Genomic DNA, 24,319 nt, shown 5'->3' with positions numbered 1-24,319 from the left:
TAGATTGCATGTTTTTTATGGTTTGTACAATAATAAAATAACGTTAACAAATCACGGCCCTTTGTAAATCCACTGCTGGATGAAGGCCTTCCCATGCTGTATCAGGCGTGAGGATAAATTGACCATATTTCACCACGATGTTCAGCGTGGTTTCCTATAACCAGATGAGGCATCACTGTTTCCGTATTTCCGTATCAATACAATAATGATCTCTTTAGAAAAAATGTCAATCAATATTATAACAAATTTATATTACCACAATACTACGCTTACAACATAATATCACATACTTTATGTTTTTTTCTATTAACTCTGCAATGTACTTTATCTCGAAATATACATTGGCTGAAGCCTATTAGGGCACGTGTTTATACAGAACAATCCACCTTAAGTGCCTCTGAAATACAATGTCTGAATAATACGTTTCAAAATCGACTGAACAGTATTTTGCTTTAATTCTCAAATTTCCCAAACTCCCATTGGCATTACATTTTACCACATCAGTAACCACAATCAACATAAACAACATAGGCTCTCCATGCATTGTCTTCCATGATGAACACAATCCACTTTCACAACCCTTTTAAATTCATGAAACCATCATAAAACTTACCAACGTCTACACCAGTGGACTTAGAACGTGTACAGTAGACGTGCCACAAGCTAGGGTGTAACAACAAAAGATGAACGCTTGCTTGTTCAGTTCAACTGCTCAGGAGCCCACTCTGCCTGCACATGGCTTGCATGCTGTGATATTTCACTGCGAGTGGCCTCATGCTGCCAATTACTGGCAGCAGCACCTAAACACTGTAGCAGTGCAAAGTTATAGCGGTGGTCAGTGATGGCCACTGCACATTTATCGTACACCCACTACTCTTTTATACACCCATTTGTCAATCTATTGCTGGATAAAAGCCTGTCCAGGCCCTGTTGGTTATGGAGGTTTGTTTTGTCAATACTTCCCCATGGCTGATCAGTGCATGACAAGGAGGGCCTAAGACCGGTTCAAACAATCGCCACTTATGTTGGCCTCTGCCAGGAATGTAACTCTGCTCACCGGTTTCCAAGCGATTTGACGCAAATCCGCTGTGCCACCGCTCCACACATAAACTTGATGTGGCAACATTTTCTCATCTAAATGGTGACAAATCTGAAATTGCGATGATTGATTCTCGGTGTTTGTTAAATAAGCTCAACGATGAAGGAGCAAAGCTTCATCTGCAGTGATTGTACAACGCTTTCACAACATTGATAGTTTTCATCAGCAACTAATGTGCACACATTATACAAATCTAGTTTTTCTTGATGGTTTACAAAATCACCCCGTAACTTAACAAGTAGCTACAAACCAATTTGTGACAAACATAAGGCAATAATATAATTCGAAGGATCTTGGCTTTGCCATGGAAATGTAAAAATGCCACTTTATACCAAAGCAATCTCAGAATTTCTTAGCGGTGTCCCGAACACACAATCAAGCATTTACCACACAAGACCAGCCACTGACCACAAGAAGCACATCAAATAAAACAAAAAATAATTTACACCATTGGAACCTCATTTGCCAGTTAAAAATATGAAAATCGGTTTTTTTAGCCTTCTATCTGGCAACAAAACTGACACTTTTGTTGCCAGATAGAAGGGTAAAAAAACAATTATTAAAAAATAGTTTCTTCATTTTCAATTCATATGCCAGAGCAGACAATATACAATGATGCAAAACGTTCCCCTTTGGGCACATTTGTAAGTTGCTTTTAATTTCAAGTAAAATTTTACAAAACCACTCCAACCCACTCTCACTTTGCCTTTTGTCCAGTGGACATGTTTAAGCTCAACTCTGCAGCCTTCCTTGTTTAGTTCTTCAATAATTTCGGAAAATATTAAATAGTTAAAACGTTATGATGACGGTTGAGGGTGATGTTGATAATGATCGTATTTAAAATAGTGATGATGATGATGTAGGTGGAGGTGATAATGATGGTGGAGCTTGTGATGGTAGTGGCAATGTGGGTTTTGATCATCATGCTTCTTGTGATGATAAACATTTCAGTACATTTTTAAGATGGTGGTGAAGGTGATGGTAGACATCACATACGTTTTGATTTAAATGCTTTCGTGACTGCAGGGATTCATATTCTTGGTGATAATGTAACATACGTTATTAAGTTGTTGAGCATGATGAAAGTGTAAATAGTGGTGACGGTGGTGAAGATGTTGATGGGTACTACGTTCTCCGCTGTGACATGAATCGGATGTGTGGACAGTGACCGAGATAATGAAGCGAAAACTGAAATATACACCAAGGAACATGGTCAGATTAATGCAGGGAATTACCCAGATAGGAATAAGAACAACACGTGTATTTGAGAACAAATGCAAACCAGAAACATCGTATTCTATGGGTCTTTCGGTAAAGCCACGTAGATAGAAGAAAAATAATAAAAATATCACGAGGTTTCGATCGCAACACAAGCAATCGTCTTCAGGTGTTGCGATCGAAACGTCGTGATATTTTTAGTATTTTCTATCTACGTGGCTTTACCGAAATACCCATAAAATATGTATTCCTGCAGTCACGAAAGCTTTAAGTCAAGACAGAAACATCGTGTTGACTGCAGCGAAAAGTGTGCTTGCGTAGTACACCACTAGAACGGTTATGGTCAGTGGACAAAACTGGCGGTGGGATGGCTGCCAAAGGAGAGAACACGCCTAAGAGGACAACCACCATGGAGATATAGAGAGAGAGAGCTGTGAGATTAGCTTATGTGTACGAGCAAGATGGTTTCATGGTGTCACAGAACAATGACAGATATATAGCCCCAACTTCATCCAGCAGTGGATTGATGCATCACTGTTGTTGATGAGTTCGCGTCGTTCATTTTGGTCGGAGTATATTTGCCGCCGGGACCTCAGGTTAAAGAGGCCCAACGCATGCTCGCCGACCAGATTCTAAGTGTGGAGCGAGCAAATCCAGATTCGCTGGTTATTGTACTTGGCGACTTTAACAAAGGTAATCTCAGCCACGAACTCCCCAAATACAGACAATTCATTAAATGCCCTACCAGAGAAGGGAACACTCTGGATCACTGTTACACTACAGTCAGTAGAGCCTACCACGCCGTCCCCAGAGCAGCACTGGGACACTCTGACCATGTCATGGTCCACCTAATTCCTGCATACAGGCAGAAACTAAAGCTCTGTAAACCTGCTGTGAGGACATTTAAACAGTGGACTAGTGAGGCTATAGAGGAATTGCGGGCGTGCTTGGACTGTACTGACTGGGATATGTTCACGACTGCTACCAATAGTCTGGATGAACTCACAGAGGCTGTGACGTCGTACATCAGCTTCTGTGAGGACTGCTGTATTCCAACACGCACCAGGGTGAACTTCAACAACAACAAGCCCTGGTTCTCAGCAAAGCTCAGAAGGTTGAGGTTGGAGAAGGAGGAAGCGTTTAGGAGTGGGGATAGCGACAGATTCAAGGAGTTGAAGAACAGGTTTAGCAAGGCGGTGAGAGAGGCTAAACGACTGTACTCAGAGAGACTAAAACACCAGTTCTCTGCTAACGACTCTGCTTCTGTCTGGAGAGGGCTCAGGCAGATCACCAACTACAAGCCCAGAGCCCCCCACACCACTAACGACTCCCGCCTAGCCAACGACCTGAACGAGTTCTACTGCAGATTTGAAAGACAATTGGACTGTCCTGAACTACCCCTTCCCACCCAAGAGGCCCCTATCCCACCCCACATTACAGAGACAACTATCTCCATTCAGGAGGGAGAAGTTAAAAAACTTTTCAAGAGGCAGAACCCACGCAAAGCAGCTGGGCCGGACTCTGTCTCTCCAGCCACCCTCAGGCACTGCGCTGACCAGCTGTCTCCAGTGTTCACCAACATCTTTACCACCTCCATGGAGACATGTCATGTACCAGCCTGTCTCAAGTCCTCCATCATCATTCCAGTGCCCAAAAAGCCAAGGCCAACAGGATTAAATGATTACAGACCCATCGCCCTTACCTCCGTGGTAATGAAGTCTTTTGAGCGCCTGGTCCTGGCACACCTCAAAGCCATCACAGACCCTCTACTGGACCCCCTTCAGTTTGCCTACAGAGCCAACAGGTCTGTGGATGACGCAGTCAACATGGCCCTCCACTTCACCCTACAGCATCTGGACTCCACAGCATCCTACGCCAGGATCCTGTTTGTGGACTTTAGCTCGGCTTTTAACACCATCATTCCTAGCCTGCTTCAGGACAAGCTCTCCCTGCTGAACGTGCCAGACTCCACCTGCAGATGGATCACAGACTTCCTGTCTGACAGGAAGCAGTGTGTCAAACTGGGATCACAAGTTTCTGCCGCCAGGTCAATCAGCACCGGATCTCCTCAGGGCTGCGTCCTTTCCCCTCTGCTATTCACCCTGTACACCAACAGCTGCACCTCCAGCCACCAGTCCGTCAAACTCTTGAAGTTTGCGGACGACACCACCCTCATTGGGCTCATCTCTGATGGGGATGAGTCTGACTATAGGAGGGAAGCTGACAACCTGGTGACCTGGTGTAGCCAGCACAACCTGGAGCTTAATGCTCTTAAGACAGTGGAGATGGTTGTGGACTTCAGGAAGAATACAGCCCCACTCACCCCCATCACCCTGTGCGACTCCCCAGTCACCAATGTTGAGTCCTTCCGCTTCCTGGGCACTATTCTTTCCCAGGACCTCAAGTGGGAACTGAACATCAGCTCCCTTATCAAGAGAGCTCAACAGAGAATGTACTTCCTACGGCAGCTGAAGAAATTTAATCTGCCAAAGACAATGATGGTGTGCTTCTATACAGCTATCATTCAGTCCATCCTCACCTCCTCCATCACCGTCTGGTACGCTGCTGCAACTGCCAAGGACAAGAGCAGACTGCAGCGTATCATCCGCACTGCTGAGAAGGTGATTGGCTGTAATCTACCAACCCTTGAGGACCTGCACACTTTGAGGACCCTGAAGCGAGCGAGGAAGATTGCGGACGATTCCTCGCACCCTGGATACTCTCTGTTCCAGCTACTCCCCTCCGGCAGAAGGCTGCGGTCCATCAAGACCAAAACCTCACGTCATAAAAACAGTTTTTTCCCATCCGCTGTTGGCCTCCTCAACAAGGCCAAGGGCTTAAAATGACTTTTACACTTAAAATGACTGTTACACTTACTATAACATTTTATCTACATAATAACACCTTTCCATACTTACAACGTGTAATCTTATTTGTATTTTAAGATTGCTTAATACGGCTAATTAACATTTTACATTCGCATTTTATAAGGTCTACTTATTCATAATTTTAAAGATTTTAGCCCTTTGGTATTACTTATACTTTGTAACGTTAGTATAGTTAAGAGTGTGTATACCTTTTATATAAGTTAAGATTCCTACTTGTTCAATGTATGCACCGTCCCGCCATAGTGAATTCCTTGTTTGTGCAAACTTACATGGCGATTAAACCCGTTTCTGATTCTGATTCTATTTATTTGTGTGGCGTCCAGATTGTATTGCACCTACTGTGGAGATACTTTCATTGGCAAATTTCCAGATGTGACTACTAGATTGAGACTTGGGGTCTCATTTTTATATAACTATTTTATTTACCAGGTAAAGCCCACAGAGTGATGCCCTGGCCACACGTGACAACTCATCAAAGTGGCTTTTATCATCACGCATGGGAATTTATAGTAGCAGCCAAAACACATTCCTGCGGAGGGAGCTGGTAGGAACGTTTGGTTGTTCGGTCAATGGCCAGGGTCAACGGCGGCGTGGTGTATTCCGCAAATATGCCCGACTGTGAGAGCGGGCACAAGCCGGCGTGAGTAGGTGAAACGTTGAGTTTTATAAGGGCTCCACGGGGTGACCAGCCCTTCCCCACCCAGCCCCACCCACCCCACCGAGCCCCTCCCCACCCTCCCCACCCAGCCCCTCCCCTCCCCACCCAGCCCCACCCTCCCCACCCAGCCCCTTCCCACCCTCCCCTCCCCACCCAACCCCTCCCTGCACGACGGACACAATAATCCCCTGTGGGCTGGTGTAACCTGGAGGTTCCTACCAGTATAATCTAAAGGCATGTTGATTCCAAATGTGGAGGGATAAACCAGAGGACCCGGAGAATAATCGACACAACCACCACAGAGAGAGAGAGCACGCAAACTACAACTGTCGTATGTAGGCATCGTCAGGGCAGGAGATTAAATCCATGACTCATGCCGACCAGGAGAGGGAGATAACATCTCCCCACCACCAGAGCTCAAGTACAGTTTTCAACGACAATTAGTACTGGACCATCCATGCTGCAGAATTCCTTCCGCTGTTCAAATCCACGCTCAAGACCGTTTCTCTGCACTAGCACTGATGTCCCCCGTCTCGGCAGTGATTTAAATTGCACCTCACTTAAAAAATATAACCACCTCTCTTTTGTTCCCATAATGCGCGTACAGCCAGTTTTTTTTGTACACAAATTGCATTAGACCCTGCATACATTCAAACTGTAATTGTAAAATTGGGCAAATTACTCCTCGGAATTAATCGGTGATTTTTTTCTTTTTTCCACACCTCTGATAACACCTGAACCAGGCTGACGATTACCAAATGGATTACAGCACCTCGTCCGCTGGTCTGAGCGACAGAGGGATGTTCAGTGCCACCGTTAATAGCTTGATCTCAATTCATTTATGGAATTCTACTTCGTTTATAACTATGCCAAATTGAGAGTCTGCTCTGCAAAAGGTCAACAGTGGTTGCTTATGATGGATAAATATCGGTTATCTTTTTTTGCATGAACTAAAAATGTGGAATATCAACAGCTGCCCTAACGTTCTCGCAGAAGAAAACATTACGTGTGTTTTGGAGGGGGTGGTGGTGATGGTAATCACCTGGGCATGGCACGAGCTTGTCTCGTGAGAGCTGGGAGGTTAATGTCTCAGAGTTGTGCGCTACAAGACGTCTTGACTCCACGGTCTTGGTGGTGGTATTGCACCGCCGGTCATGACACTCACGCCGAGTACCCATGACTCCGGACTATTGCTGGTAATGTTTACTCTGTAGTAATCTCCATATATATAAAAGGCAAAGCTGTGATTATGTGTGTCTGTTCAAAATGTTTAGCGTACTTCCCGACATGCAAAAAAACTTGAAATTTGCCATGTGGGTACTTTCCAGAATGTACATCATGCAAAAATTATAAATATACACCTTTTAAGGGGGGGAGGGGGGAGTTCAATAATGCATAGATTTTTTGCAAGTGAGCTGTGACGTCAAATCTGTCACGTGACCCGCGCACGTGGAAGCGTAACGCATTGTAGTGTCGTGGTTAGCGCGCTGCGCTACGAACCCGGCGTTCCGAGTTCGATTCCCGCTCACGGCCACCAGCGGTGACAATTATTTTAACCGGTCCTGAGCCTCCCCTAGGTCGACTCAGCCTCAAACGAGTAACTGGTGTGGTGTGTGAACATCGCCACTGGGGGGAAAAAGGTGGCCGGGCGTGGTGAATCCAAGTCCCGGGCGAAGCCGGCTAGTACAAGCTAGTACAGTATAAAGTTATTACTTAACAATGCAAGTTCAACCCCGGTGAAGCTTGGAGAGCTGAATGGGGTTCAAAATTAAGTCACAAACAAACACCTTGTTAAATTTCGATTTAAAGATTTCGTGACTGCAGGGATTCATCTTCTTGGTTCTTTCGGTAAAGTCACGTGGTGGTTTGGCTGCTGCAGCTCCTTACTATTAAAATTCCTTCCCTTTATTACTGCTAACCCTACCTCCTCCCTTTGTTGCTGCTAATCCTACATAATGCACGGGCATAATATGACTTTGAAACCCCCCACCCCACCTCCTACGCATTCCACAAGTAGTGACTAATCCCATATCTGCATTTTCCATAAATATGCTAAATTCCTCTGTTGATATGCAAATTCCTTTGTCAAGGCGCCCTTCCTCCTCCAACCCAGCTTAAATATACGCTGCCAAGCTTGGTGGTGTTCATTCAGACGCTGTCTTTCCGACAGACCTGTTCTTCACCTGAGGACGGCTGCTTGCGTTGTGGCCGAAACGTCGTGAGAATTGTATTTTATTATGTTTTATTTTTATAATTTTATTATTTCCCTTCTACGTGACTTTACCGAAAGAACCAAGAAGATAAACACCTTGTTGTGAAAGACCCAACGCCGAAGATCCCTGGGTTTAATCTTCCACGAAGCCCATAGTTCACTCTAAACTGCATCCACCATGGAAGCAGATGCGGATACCTGATGCACAAAATGTACAATTAAAAACTCTACAGTGTGCGACTGTGGTCATCCAGAACGGACCGTGCAATGTATAACGAAACAATGCCCGATCCATTCACTTCGCTGCTCCTGACGCGATCATCTGGCCTGACCACCCGAATGTGAAATTGTAGTTGTTGCTCTGCATCTACGTTAGCCAAACGAAATAAGAAGATTACATCTAATTCTTGAGGGGCCGTGCCGAAGGTTGAAGTGTACACTTTACTGTTCAATGCACAGTGCTGCCAATACATATGGACTCTCCCCTATGCCCATTTGAGCAGAGAGACACTTCAACTCGACATTTAAGAATATACATTTAAAATTGCATGCAACGTTCTACTCACAAATAATACATTACTGTATGCAGTATTTGTTTAAAAATATATAACATTCAATGAGTGAATGAAAATCTCCCAAAGCCCGTGTTGGTTACGGGGTTGTTTGAGCATACTTCACTACGCTGGTCATTTCGAGTTGATGAAGGGGAGGCCAACCACCAGTTACGTTATCACTCGACAACAATATTATCCATGGCCGGGAATCACAGTGCCTCACCACCACTGCACCCCCCTGCAACAATAAGTAAATTACTGAATGTGTTAAAACTAGGGGGGGTAATCAAACTAAAAACTAAGCTAAACATTTTTTTTATTTTACCAGGTAATGTCCACTGAGCTGTTAAGCTCTTCTTTTCAGAAATGACCTGGCCACAAACTCAACGAAGTGGCTTATCACGTGAAAATGTATTGCAGCCAAATTCTAAAAGCATGTTTCTAAATGTGGAGGGAAAAACCGGATGACCCGGAAAAAAATCCACGAAACTACGGGGATAGAAAACATGCAAACAACGAACATACAGGCATCAGGGTCTGGTTTGAACCCACGACCTCCTGTATACCAGGCGAGGTAGTTTATATCTCGCCACCGTGGTGCCTTGTATGGGATTTATGGCCTACCAAGACTGTACGGTCATTATGACCATTGCTGTTGATGCCGCATGAACCTCACCATTGCTTCCTTCTGCTAGATTTTGCAGCTGTTGAACAGATGACGCCTGACCTCCAAGGTTAGCTCATTTACAGTCTCCATCATATGATCGATATCTTCCTTTTGTTCTCTGAGTGTCCCATGTTTGTTACCTGTTGCCTCCATCCTATATGCAGACCCACCCATTACAGCTTCCTCTTGCTTTTCTGGCGCTTTGAATGTCAAATTACCAAGTTTTTTTACGCTATCTGCTATGATAATAGGAGTTTCCCATTTTTTCTGGCAACAAAACAGGTTGGTTAAAACACCAAACTGAAACCTTTTACAAGGAATCATGTATGCATTAACTACAATACTTGTGGTCAGAATACAAACAAAAAACATACTCTGATAATATATGCATTGTCCTTGAAACTGATTGGTCCACACCAGAGACAGCTTTCTTTTGAGCCTCGTCTCAAACGGTGTTAGACTAGAGGACGCCAAAGGAGATTCCATGATGTAGATACCCTATCTGCTTTAGATAAATATTCCTTTACTGTACAAGTTCCAAACATGAAATAAGTTAATGATGTAACTTTTGCACGAAGTGTAATGCATTAAAAGTTAAAGGAAATGGATATAAAATAATAGCGTTTAAACTTAAGGATTTTTTTTTTTACAATTAAATAGCGATTTTACGAAGTCATTGCCATTATTAACCATATTATATGCACTGTTGGATGAAGGCCTCCATAAGCTGCCATCTCTCATGGCCTTGTGATTCATCATGTTCCTGCAAATGAGTTTTAATGCATGTTATTCAATCCACGTGTTCCTCCGTTGTTCTCACTGTAATTCCACGCATGCACCTTTCGATGCTTTGCACGTTTTTTTAGCTCCAGTTTTTAATTCGTCATGTTTAATGTTTGTAATCCATATGTCACAGTGGGGATATTAATATACACTGATTTCAAAAAATAATTCTTGAGGCACATCGGCACGTCCATTTTCATTACAGTTTTTTACAAAATTAATCCACCTCTTTACATAAGAACTGTAATTTCGGACCACCTTCTAGAACTGCCCTGGCTATACAATGATTCTTACGTGTTTTCCAGTCGTGTCCATCTGACGTTGTTTAACAAACTTTTTGTCCGTGACTCTGGTGGACAATTTAACAAAAATGGAACAGCTACACTTGGATCGCATGCAGAAAGTATCGAAGCACATGACGATTCGTACAAAGAGCAACGTGCTTACATCAAAATTGTCTGCATGACATCAGAAGACGTTTCTGAAATTGGAGAGATAAGGGCATGCATGTAAATGGAAAGACAATGTCAACTGCCTCAGACTTGTTGAAGACATTTGCCATTATGAGAGCAAATAGAAATGCTTGATGGGAATTGATTTAAGAGCTTAGTAAACATGAATGCAAAGTTGGGCTCAAGATTAACATGAGCAAAACAAATATCACGTATAATATTTCCGAACAATTTATACGACATTTATCTCTAAATTACACGCCTCATGAAATGGCATTGGTTTGTTGAAACGTGTCCAAAAATGTCGATTAAGAAAACGAAATACTTAAAATATATCCCTACATTAATGTGATATCGTGCTAAGCAACACAGTATTAACGTATATTTACTTAATTTAATATTGTGGCATGTATTATTACGTTGCACATTTGTTTTTGATCAAAGCTGAAATGAACGTTTCAAAATCTCCAATTGCAAATCTCCAATTGCACATTTGTCGAGTTCGAGGATTTTCTTCGTTATTAGATTTAGAATATGCTCCGTGACCTCTAAAGCAAAGACAGCGGGGAGGAAATATGAACTGACATAAATGCTCGAGGTTAACCTCATGCTTTATATCCATAAGAAAAACAGCTAACATACACAGTGCCGAAATGGATGCAATGTATTATTAAATGTTTGTATTACTACAAGCATATAAAAACCGAGATGTAAATTCACAAACCTAATTAAACACCTCAAACCTATTTTCAGAAGAAAGAAAAAAACCCAATTTGAGTGAAATTCCATTGGGACTGTGGAAACCCAGATGTGACCATCTGGACTGATGCCTGTATCAGGATGAAAAATGAGTGCCGGGAGATTTCAGATCAGTTAAACTTGTGCGAGTCGAAGGCATTTTGTCTTGTGTTTCAGTTCATCCTGTTCTATCTATATTGATCAGATGAGACACCGTGACTACTTACGCTTTGGTTCATTCGGTAAAGTCACGTAGCTAGAAATACAATCAAATAAAACAAATCACCACGTTTCCATCGCAACACAAGCGGTCGTCATCAGGCAAAAGTCTACTGTAGAATTAATTTACGAACTATTATTACATATGATAATTGGTTCTTTACCCTTCTATCTGGCAACAAAACTGACACCTTTTTGCAAGGAGTCATGTTTGCATAGACCGCAATACCTGCAGTCATAAATACAAACAAAAGACATAACTCTGATAATGTGCACTGTCCTTGAAGTTGATTGGTCCACACCCGAGACAGCTTTCCTTCGAGCCTAGTCTCATATGGGTTGGACCAGATGACGCCAAAAGGCGCACAACTCAAGGACAATGCACCATCAGAGTATGAGAGCTCGGGGCAAGCAATTATCATATTTTTACTGGCAAATGAGGTCCCCATAGTGTAGATGCTTGCCCCGAGCTCTCATACTCTGATGGTGCATTGTCCTTGAGTTGTGCGCCTTTTGGCGTCATCTGGTCCAACCCATATGAGACTAGGCTCGAAGGAAAGCTGTCTCGGGTGTGGACCAATCAACTTCAAGGACAGTGCACATTATCAGAGTTATGTCTTTTGTTTGTATTTATGACTGCAGGTATTGCGGTCTATGCAAACATGACTCCTTGCAAAAAGGTGTCAGTTTTGTTGCCAGATAGAAGGGTAAAGAACCAATTATCATATTTTTACTGGCAAATGAGGTCCCCATAGAGTAGTATTATTACATACTCAGGTTACATCTCTGCTAATAAATCGAAAACAAAGCGAAATTTACAAATCAGCAATATAAACGAGAACAAGAAAGAGTTTGTAACGCGTTTCAAAATGTTTGTCCTCGTTAGTATTTAATTCTTAGTAATAACAATACCACGCGTAATTATGACATTGATGTTACAAAATTGCATCACATTAGGATACCATGTGACGTCATCACATTGGTCTAGAAGGTTTATTCGTTATTGCCAAGTTTTGGCCAATCCTTTGATCGATATGTCCTGTTTTCTCGATGGCAAGTCCCTATTAGCATCACAATATTATAAATGTACACTCGTAGACTTTCGCGACTAATATGAATCATGATTTAACATTTTTGGGGGTGAGATCATGTAGGTCTACAGTAATGTCAAATTTTAACTAAGCATCTGCCTTCCAACAGCCAATCAAATCAAGTTGTCACTTGGGAAAATATGCACGAGTTATTCACTGGTTATGCACACATTTTTGTACCCAATGGAGAAAAGTAGAAGCGTGGATAACCCCACAGATAATAGGAGCTGCAATATTGGTCCGTGCGCCCCCCCCCCCCCCCCATAACCGCGGATAAGAGTTCTCCGATACGCAATCACTGAAATCCAATTTCAATCGCCCAGGATTGGATCTAAAAACTGATGTGGATTGGATCTCCAGAATCACGGAGAGGATCAGTTGGGATAATTTATTTTATTGAACCATGCACTCTTCAGAGATACCTGCAGCTCTGTTAAAGGAGTATCTTCAAAAGGTTCGCTGTCTCTTCCCAAGCCCAATAATATATTGTATCCACAAAACCTATAGCTGCCACTGGAGTTAAGTGTCAAACAAGCATGGAGAACACTGACTTTTTGTATATGTTTACAAAAGATCATTGCATTTAAAGAATGCATTAACCACATGTCATGAGAATGTCTAAACATTCTTGACTCTTCCAGAGCTTTTGAAAACAAGCTTCTTAGACATTTGGCTTTAGCTTTGGCCGGTGATCGAGTTCAAATATTCCAGCCTTAATAAAAACAAGCAGCACTGCACGGCTACATAAATGATTTTCTGTTTATGTGTGCAGCCAAAGGTGCTTAGGCTGCAGGGTTTAAATAGTTAATTAGACGTGTGAAACAGCCTTTATGGGCCACCGTCGCTTTATTGGCTCTACATCAGCTAATTAAGCAGCCCTCGATGCATTTATCATGACTCTGAAGACGCGGAGCTCATTTTCAAACAATTTTACCAAGATTAGTGGAGACTTGCCACATTATTTCAACTCCTCCAATAGCACGCTGGAATTCTGCTTCGGTGATATATTATAAACGTAATTTGGCAAACATCTACTGTTATCCAGAATTGCACCTCTTCCGTAACAAATTAACAGCCCTTCGTTTATGAGTCACACCACTCAGGAGTTTTGAGTATCAGTTGTCGCCGGATTGCGAAGTGGATTTCGAGAAAATGTCGATCATTTTCCCTTCGCCGAAGCAACGGCAGCACGGTGAAGCCCTCACGCGCTTCGTAGAGCACACGAGTGCCGCGGTTTGTGCGGTCCTGAGAATGAGCTGCGCTGCAGTCGCATGGGCATGGATGTACGTTGAACTTCTTCAGCACCGTACGTAGCCAACCGTGCAAATCGGAGGCGCGGTTAAAGAGACAACGAAACTCTAACGCGAAACTGCATCGGTTCTAAAGTAATGTATTTTAGATTTAGATCCAAATGCGCCCAAACCGTAGACTGTATGAGGTTAACCTCGGCACTGGTTTCCCAGAATGCCAAGTAAGCCCACTGCAGAGCAGCGTCACTATCATTATGACGTACATGCACGTGGTGTGCACGGTAGGCCTGAACGATTAATCGATTTCAAATCGAAATTTGAAACAATGCGATTAGCAAATCGCAAAAGCTGCGGTTTTTTGAGATTTGAAAAGTCCTCTTACTTATTGGAATTGGTTTATTTTTATTATTATAACTTTATTTATGTTCTATGTTTGATTGTTCTATTTCAATTAAAACATTTTAATAGATACATGTTGGAAGCAATTCATATATTTTAAGTTCTCATCCTTGCATTAGAATATATAGAGCAGTTCATATTTTGATGGTATCATGTGGTAATGCTCCATCACATGTTTTAAATCAATTACACTGTTAATATTGAACTGAAGCTTGACTTTTTTTTATCGCAAATCAAATCGCAATGTCAGAAAAATCGCAATTAGATATTTTCTCCAAATCGTTCAGCCCTAGTACACGGCCCTCGTGCCATTCGACTGCGGGATGAGCGCCTTTCCCACGCCACGGGGTCGTGAAGGTGAATCTGACCATACTTGAGCACGCTGGCCATTGCGGGCTGGTGAAGGTGGGACGCAAAGACGTTGGTGCGGAGTAGAAGTAGCACAGCAGATGTCCTGCGCTGCTGTCTGCTGACGACATGGTCTCGACGCAGGCTATGACACCCATTCTGTGAGTGGTGGTCGCTCATTCAAAAAGCACTATCCAGGCTGTGGCCTGCTTAGCATCCGAGATGTGACGAGATCGGGCGCGTGCATGGCGATTCGGTCATAAAATGCGTATTTACAGCAACAAATTAATGACCAGTAGCCAATTCAAAATACGTAGCCTTGAATGATTACCGCCACACAATGTTGACGATGACAAACGGCTTCAAAGCAGAAAGGGTCTCACACTACGAGCCCTTCAATGTTGCCGTTATGGATTCCCCCACTACTTCTCAGGGCGGGGGGGGGGCGCACTTGAAATTGTGGGAGCTCCAGTTCGCTAGGGGCCATCCATTTAGTGCGTACGCATGGAGGGGGGAGGGGGGGTTAACCCAAATGCGTACGCTTGCGTATGGGGGGGGTCTACTGACAATGTGCGTACGCATAGGAAACGGGGGGGGGGGGTGAAGCCTCGATAATAATGATTGGTCTACATTGGCCTTCAAATTAGTTAGATAGTCCGGCGGTGGACTATCTGTTGATTAATTGATCCTTGATCGTTTCTGCGTGGATTAAATATCGGCCGTTCTATAGGATTCTGGGGGAGTAGGGAGGGATGTGTCAGGCGTACGTACGCAGATGGGGGGGGTGGGAGTTGTAAAAAGTCCGCGTGCGTACAGGGAAGGGGGGAGGGGTCCAGTTTTTACAGATTTTTGCGTGCCTACTCAATGGATGGCCCCTTAGCACCTCCCAGCGCTTGCCACGTGAATGTTTAAATTAGACCGGCGCTGGTAATGCACGAGTCTGCTTTGAGAAGGCAACGCTGCGTTGTCTGCGTTTTATTTATTACCCATACCAAGCGGCGGCTAATGGACGCCAGATGGAAAGGGTGGGGGAATGTTTTTCTTCTTCTAACATTCATTCTCCCAGTCACCTTTTATCTCCCGCCATCCGGCGCAGGTAATAAATAATCGCCAAACAGATAGACCAGACTCCTTCCCCACGGGCTGAGGTCGCGCTCTCTCCCCGCTGACCAATGGCTGTCACACTCAACTGGAAACTAGGCAATTTAGCAAAACTAAATAATGCACTCAACCCCACCGCCGCCGCCACCGCCGCCCCACTATCAGCAGGAATTCTCAACGTGCAATCCTCACGTTGTTCCGGACGTTCTCTCAAATATCCACGTTTCTCATCAACTTCACTTACGACTAAAACATATTAAACATATTCTCATTACAATCTACATTGTCGCAATGCGGGAGTGATTTTTTTTCTTCCGTATCGCTAATTTTTTTGCTCAGCGCACTTATAGCGACGTAATTCGACCATTAACATTTTTCATTTCACTCTATGCAAACATAACGGCGACCCTCCAATAGAACATCTCACGTGGTGGAAATATGGCAATACATAGTATTTGAAATATTTCCGCCTTTATTTATACAATTCACAATCACGTGTTTAACTTAATAACAAAAGGCATGAATAATTCCATCACCTATGTCTGGAGATGCATGGAGTAAGAGATGGAATATTCATGAAGAGGGGGAGATGTGTGGAGAGAGGTGTGAGATAGGTGGGAGATGCATGGAGTATTTATGTATGTGGACATTTTGTTGCACTGTACGTAGCCAACCAAGCTCGTTAGAGGTGTAGGGGATGGACTACAAACTGTGGGGCTCTTTGTGCGTCTATGGGTCTCTGTGTGAATCTATGGGTCTCTGTGTGAATCTATGTATGTATGTATGTTGAACTTCCTTCACACCGTACGTAGCCAACCGTGCTAATCGGAGGTGCGAGGGAAGGACAACAAACTAAACACAAACGACAGTTCGATAGACAAGAGTTTTCAATCCAGATCATTTAAAAGTGCATAGCTCCGGTGGCTTCCTAATATCAGAAGGTAGAACGTTCCAGATAGCCGCGGAAGCGCACGATGAATTGAAGTGGCCGTCTTTGTTCTATGGCTATCCACAAGGATGACCGGAGTTCGTGTGATGGTTTATGCTCCTTGACGAGATCAGAAAGGAATAGTGCCGTGAGAGGCGTGGAGAGCTGGGGAGATGCCTCCGTGGGAGATGCCTCCGTGCACACAAAGGTGGGAGATGCACGTCTTGCGTGGAGGGAGACGTGTAAAGTGAGAGAAGCGGGCAGAGGCACAGCGCAGGAGATGTGCGACGTGGGCAGAGTGGAGGCTCGGCACGGCGTGGGAGAGATCCATCGAGCGATAGATGCGTACGCGGCGTGAGAGACGTACAGATGAGCGAGAGGCTTGAACGGGAGGGCGATACAGCATCAGATAGGCCGGTGAGAGTGAGAGAGAGAGAAGCAAGAGTGGGAGACAGACAGCGGGAGCATCCTCGCTTTTGATGGCAGGAAACAACATTTCCCGTGCCAACACATTTCCCAGAACTATTGTTCATTTTTCTGGTCCCCTGACGGACTTTAAGATTGAGGTTTCATTGTCTTTAAAAGTTATCCTCTGAGGGTATTCTTTCCAAATTAAGCTGAAATGTGAATAACAACGGTGTAAACTGCGACAGGCAATGTTTACAAACGAGTGGAGCGGCTGCATCAGCACATGACAATATTTGCGATGGTCGCAGATGTGTCAGACCAGTTGCTCCTGTTGAGAGGTTTATTTTAATTAATCGAATATAAATGGACGTAAGGATACATTTGGGAACAGTCCGTTCAATAAACCATGGCGTTTTAAGTTCTCAAAGTATGTGTATTCTTCTTCTTGGTTCTTTCGGTAAAGTCACGTAGAAGGGAAGTAATAAAATAATAAAAATAAAACACAATAAAAGAATAAAATAATATAATATAATTCTCACTTCCCTTCTACGTGACTTTACCGAAAGAACCAAGAAGATGAATCCCTGCAGTCACGAAAGCTTTAAATCGAAATTTATGTGTATTCTGCCTAACAGAAAAGTTAACAGAAGACCCCCAGGGCAAAAATTATTGATGTTTCTTAAAGCTTCACAGCTAGAGTGAAGGCAATGCATGTTTTGCCCCAATCAGCTATACCACCCATACGTGACTGCTGTGATTATTGCAGATATAACCACATTGCAGCTCCAATTGTTTGATGAACAGTTTAACACGTAGGCTTTCGCAACCAATATCATCCATAATACAGGGTTTTTTTTGGGTTAGATCGCGTAAATTTCGTGACAACCCTTACTTATTGGCTGTGTCGGGTGGTGGCGGGTTTAACGACACATTTCTATATTTAAGCAATTTAACCCAAAAAACCTATATTATACATGTTTGAATAACTTTAGCTGTATATGAGCAAGAGTTCACCGCTCCAATGAGGTGTCATTTCGTGGCAAGCACATTGATCTTAAGAAAATTGCGCATGAACATGCGGGTCACATCCCATTCACTGTGCAATATTTCCCAAAATCATACATAAGCATTACCATTCACTTTACTCGCTGAAATACCCTTACATTTCCGAAATACTGTGCAACTCGTATGCATTGTAAGATTCACCTTCATTTCAATCCACAAACAGCATTGCAACCATTAATACTGTACTTTGTGCTTATTGTTCAAACCGTAGATTCAAGACCATGGATGCCAGAGTCAGGGCCAGGAGGAGGCAAGAGCCTGAGCAAGGACAGCACAAGGGTCACCGCCACCGTGCCAAGCCTCGGCCAGGCATTAGACCCGATGCTCATCACCATCATCACCATCAGCGCGCTCGGCATCGTGATGGGCATGGTGTGCGCGTCGCTGCTGCTCTACTGCGTGTGTTCGCGCGCCCGCCCCGTCTCCTCCACCACCGCGCTGCACACCATTGGCAACGGGCCCACGCCACTGGACGGCTACAACTTTGAGCTCTACAACGGAGTGAAGCTCTCGAGTAAAACCAACGGGCAGTACAAGCAGGCCACCCAGGCGTAGCCGATGTGCCAGCACGCCGATGTTACGAGTAGGGCGAGGATCGGGGGGAGGGGGGGCCCGACGCTGTCGGTTGAATTTATCCAAGGGAGACAAATACCGCATTTGTGTGCCGAGATCCTTTTAAAGTCTTACAAACAAACAAAACAAACAAAAAATTACCACGCATTACGTTTCAAACGAAAACAAATTATTGCACTCATTAATGTGTTTGGATTTCCAAGAGCAATTTAGCGACAATAGGGAACGGCAACGAAAGGAGAAGCGAGCGAGCGAGTGAGTGAATACATATCCACGGTCGTGCGAAGCCTTGTAAGTGCAACTGATGTGTCTCTGCTGGATTTACCGCAGCCCTGTCCCATGCTCTCGTGGAGAGCATCACAAAGTGCTGGCGCTGCCATCTCTTCACGCTGCTTAACCCCCCCCCCCCCACCCCACCATGCTTCGTCAGCGCTGCCTAGTCGGTGTTTTCTGTTTCTGCCTTAATGAACCGTATTCAGATTTAATCCACTATAAACGTGTACTTTGAGAGTATAAAAGAGAGAGCAAGATTACAAATATATATGTGTATATCTCTTTATGGCAGGTGTCCAATTATCGAATACTGCACTTTGTAGATATATTGCTTTAATGTTTTATATTAAATATATATTTTTGGGCATTTTTATTTTGTTTTACTTGCATAATTTCTACAAGTGCCCTTTTCCATTTTTTTTCTATATCTCTTTCTTTGTTATAACTATTATGGCAGCAAATACCCAAGTCTTGTAAAATAAGCATACGTATTAAATTAGTTACCACTGGACAAAGTAATGCCTCTTAAATTCACCATGTGGAATGTTGGCACGTGCATGATAACTCCGTGTGTCTCGTCTCTCTGCTCTATGTGAATAAGCAAATCCGTGTGTGTCTCCCTTGTGTAATATTTTTTTTAACCAAATGTAGTCAAACGGTTGGGGAGATGAAGCTAATATACAACGGGTCAAACATCAGAATAATTTTAAACGCAAGACTAAACCTGTAAGAGATTCGTACGCTTACCAAATTAGGCTCATCAACAATGCTTTAGTGATGCTCGAGATATATTGTTTACAATGTTTCTAGATGAGTACAGAAATACCAGTCATCATTTTATATAAACTGAAAGAATACTTAACACCTCTGACCTTCAACTGTGGAATGTGTTCCCATGATCAATGTTTATCCATGTGTTTTTGCTGGTAGGCCAAATCTGTGTTTTTTTCTCGTTTAAAAAAAAGAATAGCACTGAGCAGGAACTGGGTTGCAGCTGCACATCTCAAAATAATTTAAATGTTTCTCTTGGCAACACGAAGCGGGATCTACATCCAGCTCATGTACAAGTATTTGTATTAATGACGATTATTGTTTATTTAATATCCAGTAGTACCGCTGTAGTGATTCTTGTTTTTGTTTCACAAGTTGTGTACATGCGAGCGTTGAGGAGTTCTACGTTTTGCCAAAATGTGTTTTTGATCGTGGCCGTGGTGGTCGCCTGCCGCCACATGCAGTTCTGCATTTCAAACGTTCAGCGTCGGGGAAAGGGCAAAAAGATGATGCAGCAGTAATGTGGTGTTCATATTGTGGCAAATGCTGATTTTTTTTTATACAATTCGTTTCCCCCTTCGCTCTGAGATTTTGTTTGAATGCGTCAGTTTTCCCCCCCAATCACCCTCCTTTTCATCAAACAACTGTAAACATTACTTTAATATCCACCACTGCCTGGGCATCTCTCGCCTGACGCCTTCTTAAAACAATTGTGCATGCACACACCCCTTTTCTATGACTTGTACCGTACAAGAGACGTAGTTTTTGTGCGCCAGAAAGCACCCACTCTTGTTGAAAATGAAAAGGGCAAGTGACAAGATAGCTACTTCTTGCATGATCGAGTGATCGCTTTCCGCATTTTAAAGACTCGACTGGCAATATAGTTTTGAAGTTTTCGTGACTGCAGGGATCCATACTCTTTGGTTCTTTCGGTAAAGTCACGTAGGTATAAAATAAATTAAATCACGACGTTTCGGGCGCAACACAAGCGCCCGTCATCAGGTGGGACAACCACAGCAATAAACAATTGCTGAAGTGACTTTACCGAAAGAACCAAAGAGTATACTCGATTGGCAATCACGCAAGGCCATGAAAATCGCCTCCCTAGTCGACGCCAATTCGGCACATCATCTCATTCAGATGAATAACCCGAGTCCCACCTGGGTCGTCAACAGTGGCTGTCTTGTTTTCGAGAGATTCGTCCTTGCCAAGGGATGTGAAGTTCCCACTGTTGGCTGAGGGCCTTCACTAGAGTTGAGTGCTGCCTTGTACCTCCGTCGAGCAAGGGAAATGCTTTTATTTTGACTTGAGGGCCCTGTCATAAGCAATTCAAAAGACTGCATTTGACTTAACGTGAGACAACAGTCATTGATAAACCTGTGTTATTTTATTTTTTGATATTTAAATTTTATTTTTGTATTCATTGAAAAAAAATCTATCCATGGATATTGTTTTAAAGATACCGTTATTTAACATTTTATTTAAATGAGCTATTCAAGCCGATCTTTCTCATTTGTGGGATACACCCCCATGTGACACCAAATCATTTTTTTAACCAGCTCTATTCCCTACTATGGTAAAATGTTATATTTTTATATAACCTTTTTTTAATACATGCCCTTGTGAAGTTGACGTGTGGTGCAAGACGTAAGGCTTCATATAATACCAGCACCCACTATCTGTTATCCCATCACCTTTCCCCCACATCCCCAATTGGATAGCGACCTGAAAATATCGGATGAAAGTTTCATTTTTACTGCCTTACTCTTACCGGTATCCCTGCCTACACTAAGAAATAGCAATAAAATGCATGCCATTGCATTTTATGGCCAGTAATAAAATACCCCCACTATAAAAAAGTGCGCGTCGTTTATCCATACGTAACGAAGGACAATTACATTATGTGCCATTCAGTGGACAGCTCGCACACAATAGCGTAATAAAATGAAACAATGCACGGTATATGTCGTACGAAAACTGAAAAAAAACATATTTTAGACAGCATCCTTTAAAAATGCCTGACCACCAAAGAAGGCATCGACGGCGGGTTCTCCAACAGTAGGTCTTTGATGATTTTTCGCAATGTAAATGCCTTGGGACATATTTCAGTATGACAAACGGGAGGGGAACGTCCACTCGACGCGACCGATTGAACGTAATCTTCGCGATTACCGCTGATGGCGAGGACTCGTAAGGCATGCTAGGACGGCGCTTTATTTCTTGCGTGCACAAAGTGCAAATAATGGTATGGTGTAGTCATCAAATGCTGCTTTCTGGACTAGCATAGAGATGCTTGTTTAGCAATAAAGCTTTGCTTGTTCATGATAGTCTGCTAAACAGCTTTCTGTGCTGTACCAAATGAACATTGTTTTTCATGTCTTCATCATTAGGTACTGTATAGGCTGATCATTATGAGATGCTGCATACTGTATTTGTAACCTGTAACTGTTACATAAAAAAACTGTTAGTAAAAAAAATCAAGAAATGTGTGTTCGTGTTTTTTTTCTTTATTCTGCATGGTTTGATAAAACATCTGAGCATTCCTCACGGAAGAGCTGGGCACTCACTACCCACACACCAGGAAGCTTGAATATTTACCGTGCAATCACGGAATGTTAAAGAGTTTCTCCTGACTCAACAGATGGCAAAGCAATCACAGCTAAAACACTCTTCTGAGTAATGCAAAGTGTAACGGATGGATCATGAGAAAAAAATGGAAATTTTAAGGTTCTCAGCAGATGGGTTGGTTTAGTGCATGAAATGAAAAGATTGACCTTTTGAAACCTTGCAGATATGCACTGCTGAAGATGTATCTTCTCTGAATGTCCGTCAACATGCTACACTGGTTACTTTGATTGAAATTCAGATATCGTAAACCTGACACATTTGCATTTTCAAAATGCAATAACCTACGTAACTGTACGAGAAATAATCAGCACAAACCAGCATTATGATTCGTGGTCTTTATTATGATAAAATGAATCAAGACCTACAAATCTAAGCCTTTTAAATATAATTTGCTTTCTGGTATATTTGCATTTTTAAATCACATTTGATCAGCACCAGCTTTGTAAGAAAAAATGTCTCCCTGTCCTATTGAATCTTTCAATATCCTTCGGTTTTAAGAATCCCCAGGTCATATTCCAGTTACATTTCTACCAATACAGAATCAAGCGATCAAAATAGTTACAGGCTGTGGCATCTGACAATTAGGTCAATACAGTTATCAGATGAGCAGGCTTCATATTTGGTGCGTGGTGTTCTTGGATGGCTTACATGAATCAAGTGGGAACTTCCGATGAATGCATTTATCAGAGCACGCCCTGCGCACGAGACTTGATGAAGCCCAAGCCAATGAATGGAGAATTTGACCCATTTAAACAAATGCTTCCTAAATTTTGACTTAAAACTTTCGCGACTGCAGGAATTCATCTTCTTTGGTTCTTTCGGTAAAGTCACGTAGATAGAAAAAATAAATAAATTATATCTACGTGACTTTACCCAAAGAACCAAAAATGCTTCCTAAATTTGATTCTTGCCTACGTACGTCCGAAGTTTGTTAGCCACGAGTGGGCTTCAGGAGACAGTTCATGTAGCTTTGGTATTCCTCCTCCATTGTAGATTTCCATAATACATTGATATGGAAATTCTGCTTGGTCTACTGATTATATGTCATTCATTTCGGTGGTTAAACAAGCTACGTTTTACCCTTTTTATTATTCTTACCAAGACAATACATATTCCCGTTACTCTATGTGGCCTCAAAGCCACACATATATAAATCACACATCAATGACAGCATACATGCTTCACGTGATGTAAATGTGACATCGCATGTCATTGTGGTTGGGATGAGTTAAGGGATGGGTGGGAGATTCATAGTGATGAAAATCAGGCAATTAGTGGAGTTATGCTGAAGAGAAAACAGTGGAAGGATGACACCCCCCACCCCCATGTAGCCTGTATTAGGGTGCCCCAGTGGCGAGATGTTAACTGCCTCACCTGGTATACAGGAGGTCGTGGGTTCAATCCTGACCCTGATGCCTGTATATTTAGAGTTTGCATGTACTCCCCGTTGTCGCGGGAATTTTTCTCCAGGTTCCTCCGTTTTTTTTCCTCCACATTTAGAAACATACGTTTAGAGTATTTGGCTGCTATACATTTCCACGTGAAGAGCCACTTCGTTGAGTTATCATTTGTGGCCAGGTCGCGTATGAAAAAGCTACATAGTTCAGTGGGCCTTACCTGGTAAAATAAATAAAAAACAGACTGCTCTGGCTCTTGTGCTGTTAAGGATAATACTAATGGTAATTTGTAAGCCAGCGACCCTGAGGCCCTGTGCGATATATACAAACACGCACCTTCTCCCTAGTAGTCTGCGCAGTGTGACGCGCATTGGTATGGCAGTCACAGAGGCCTGGCCACGTTGCATCTACGTTTAGTTCTCAGCATCAGTGAGGACAATTGGAAAGGTTGTTGGCCCTCACCCTACTCACAGCACTACCGCGCCTCCCACACTCAGTGCCATGCGCTGAGCGGTGGTGATGCCTGATTCAACTGCCATTGGCTATAAAATGCTTTGCTTGTAAAGGCAGCCCTCGTGTTGTTGTCTACCCGACATACA

At 43.0% G+C, this 24,319-nt stretch overlaps 1 protein-coding gene across 2 annotated transcripts in view; it reads left to right on the top strand.

Moving 5' to 3' along the window:
• LOC133345859 (neuropilin-2-like) overlaps positions 1–22,180 on the top strand; it is a 149,015-nt gene extending 126,835 nt beyond the window's left edge. Inside the window, exons 18-19 of one of the 2 annotated variants that reach the window (XM_061556902.1) lie at positions 9,325–9,363; positions 18,290–22,180. In XM_061556902.1, coding sequence (XP_061412886.1) covers positions 9,325–9,363; positions 18,290–18,633 — 383 coding nt within the window. In that variant the 3' untranslated portion in view covers positions 18,634–22,180. The remainder of the gene's footprint in view (positions 1–9,324; positions 9,364–18,289) is intronic. The other variant, XM_061556903.1, reaches the window with a different exon arrangement.
• Positions 22,181–24,319: the final 2,139 nt, after the last annotated feature.

Source organism: Lethenteron reissneri, chromosome 23 (genome assembly GCF_015708825.2).
Source record: "Lethenteron reissneri isolate LAM-NWPU_2019-01 chromosome 23, ASM1570882v1, whole genome shotgun sequence".
In the NCBI taxonomy this organism is placed as follows: Eukaryota; Metazoa; Chordata; class Hyperoartia; order Petromyzontiformes; family Petromyzontidae; genus Lethenteron; species Lethenteron reissneri.
The sequence above is the reverse complement of the archived record's forward strand: the minus strand, read 5'-3'. Positions and strand labels throughout refer to the sequence as shown.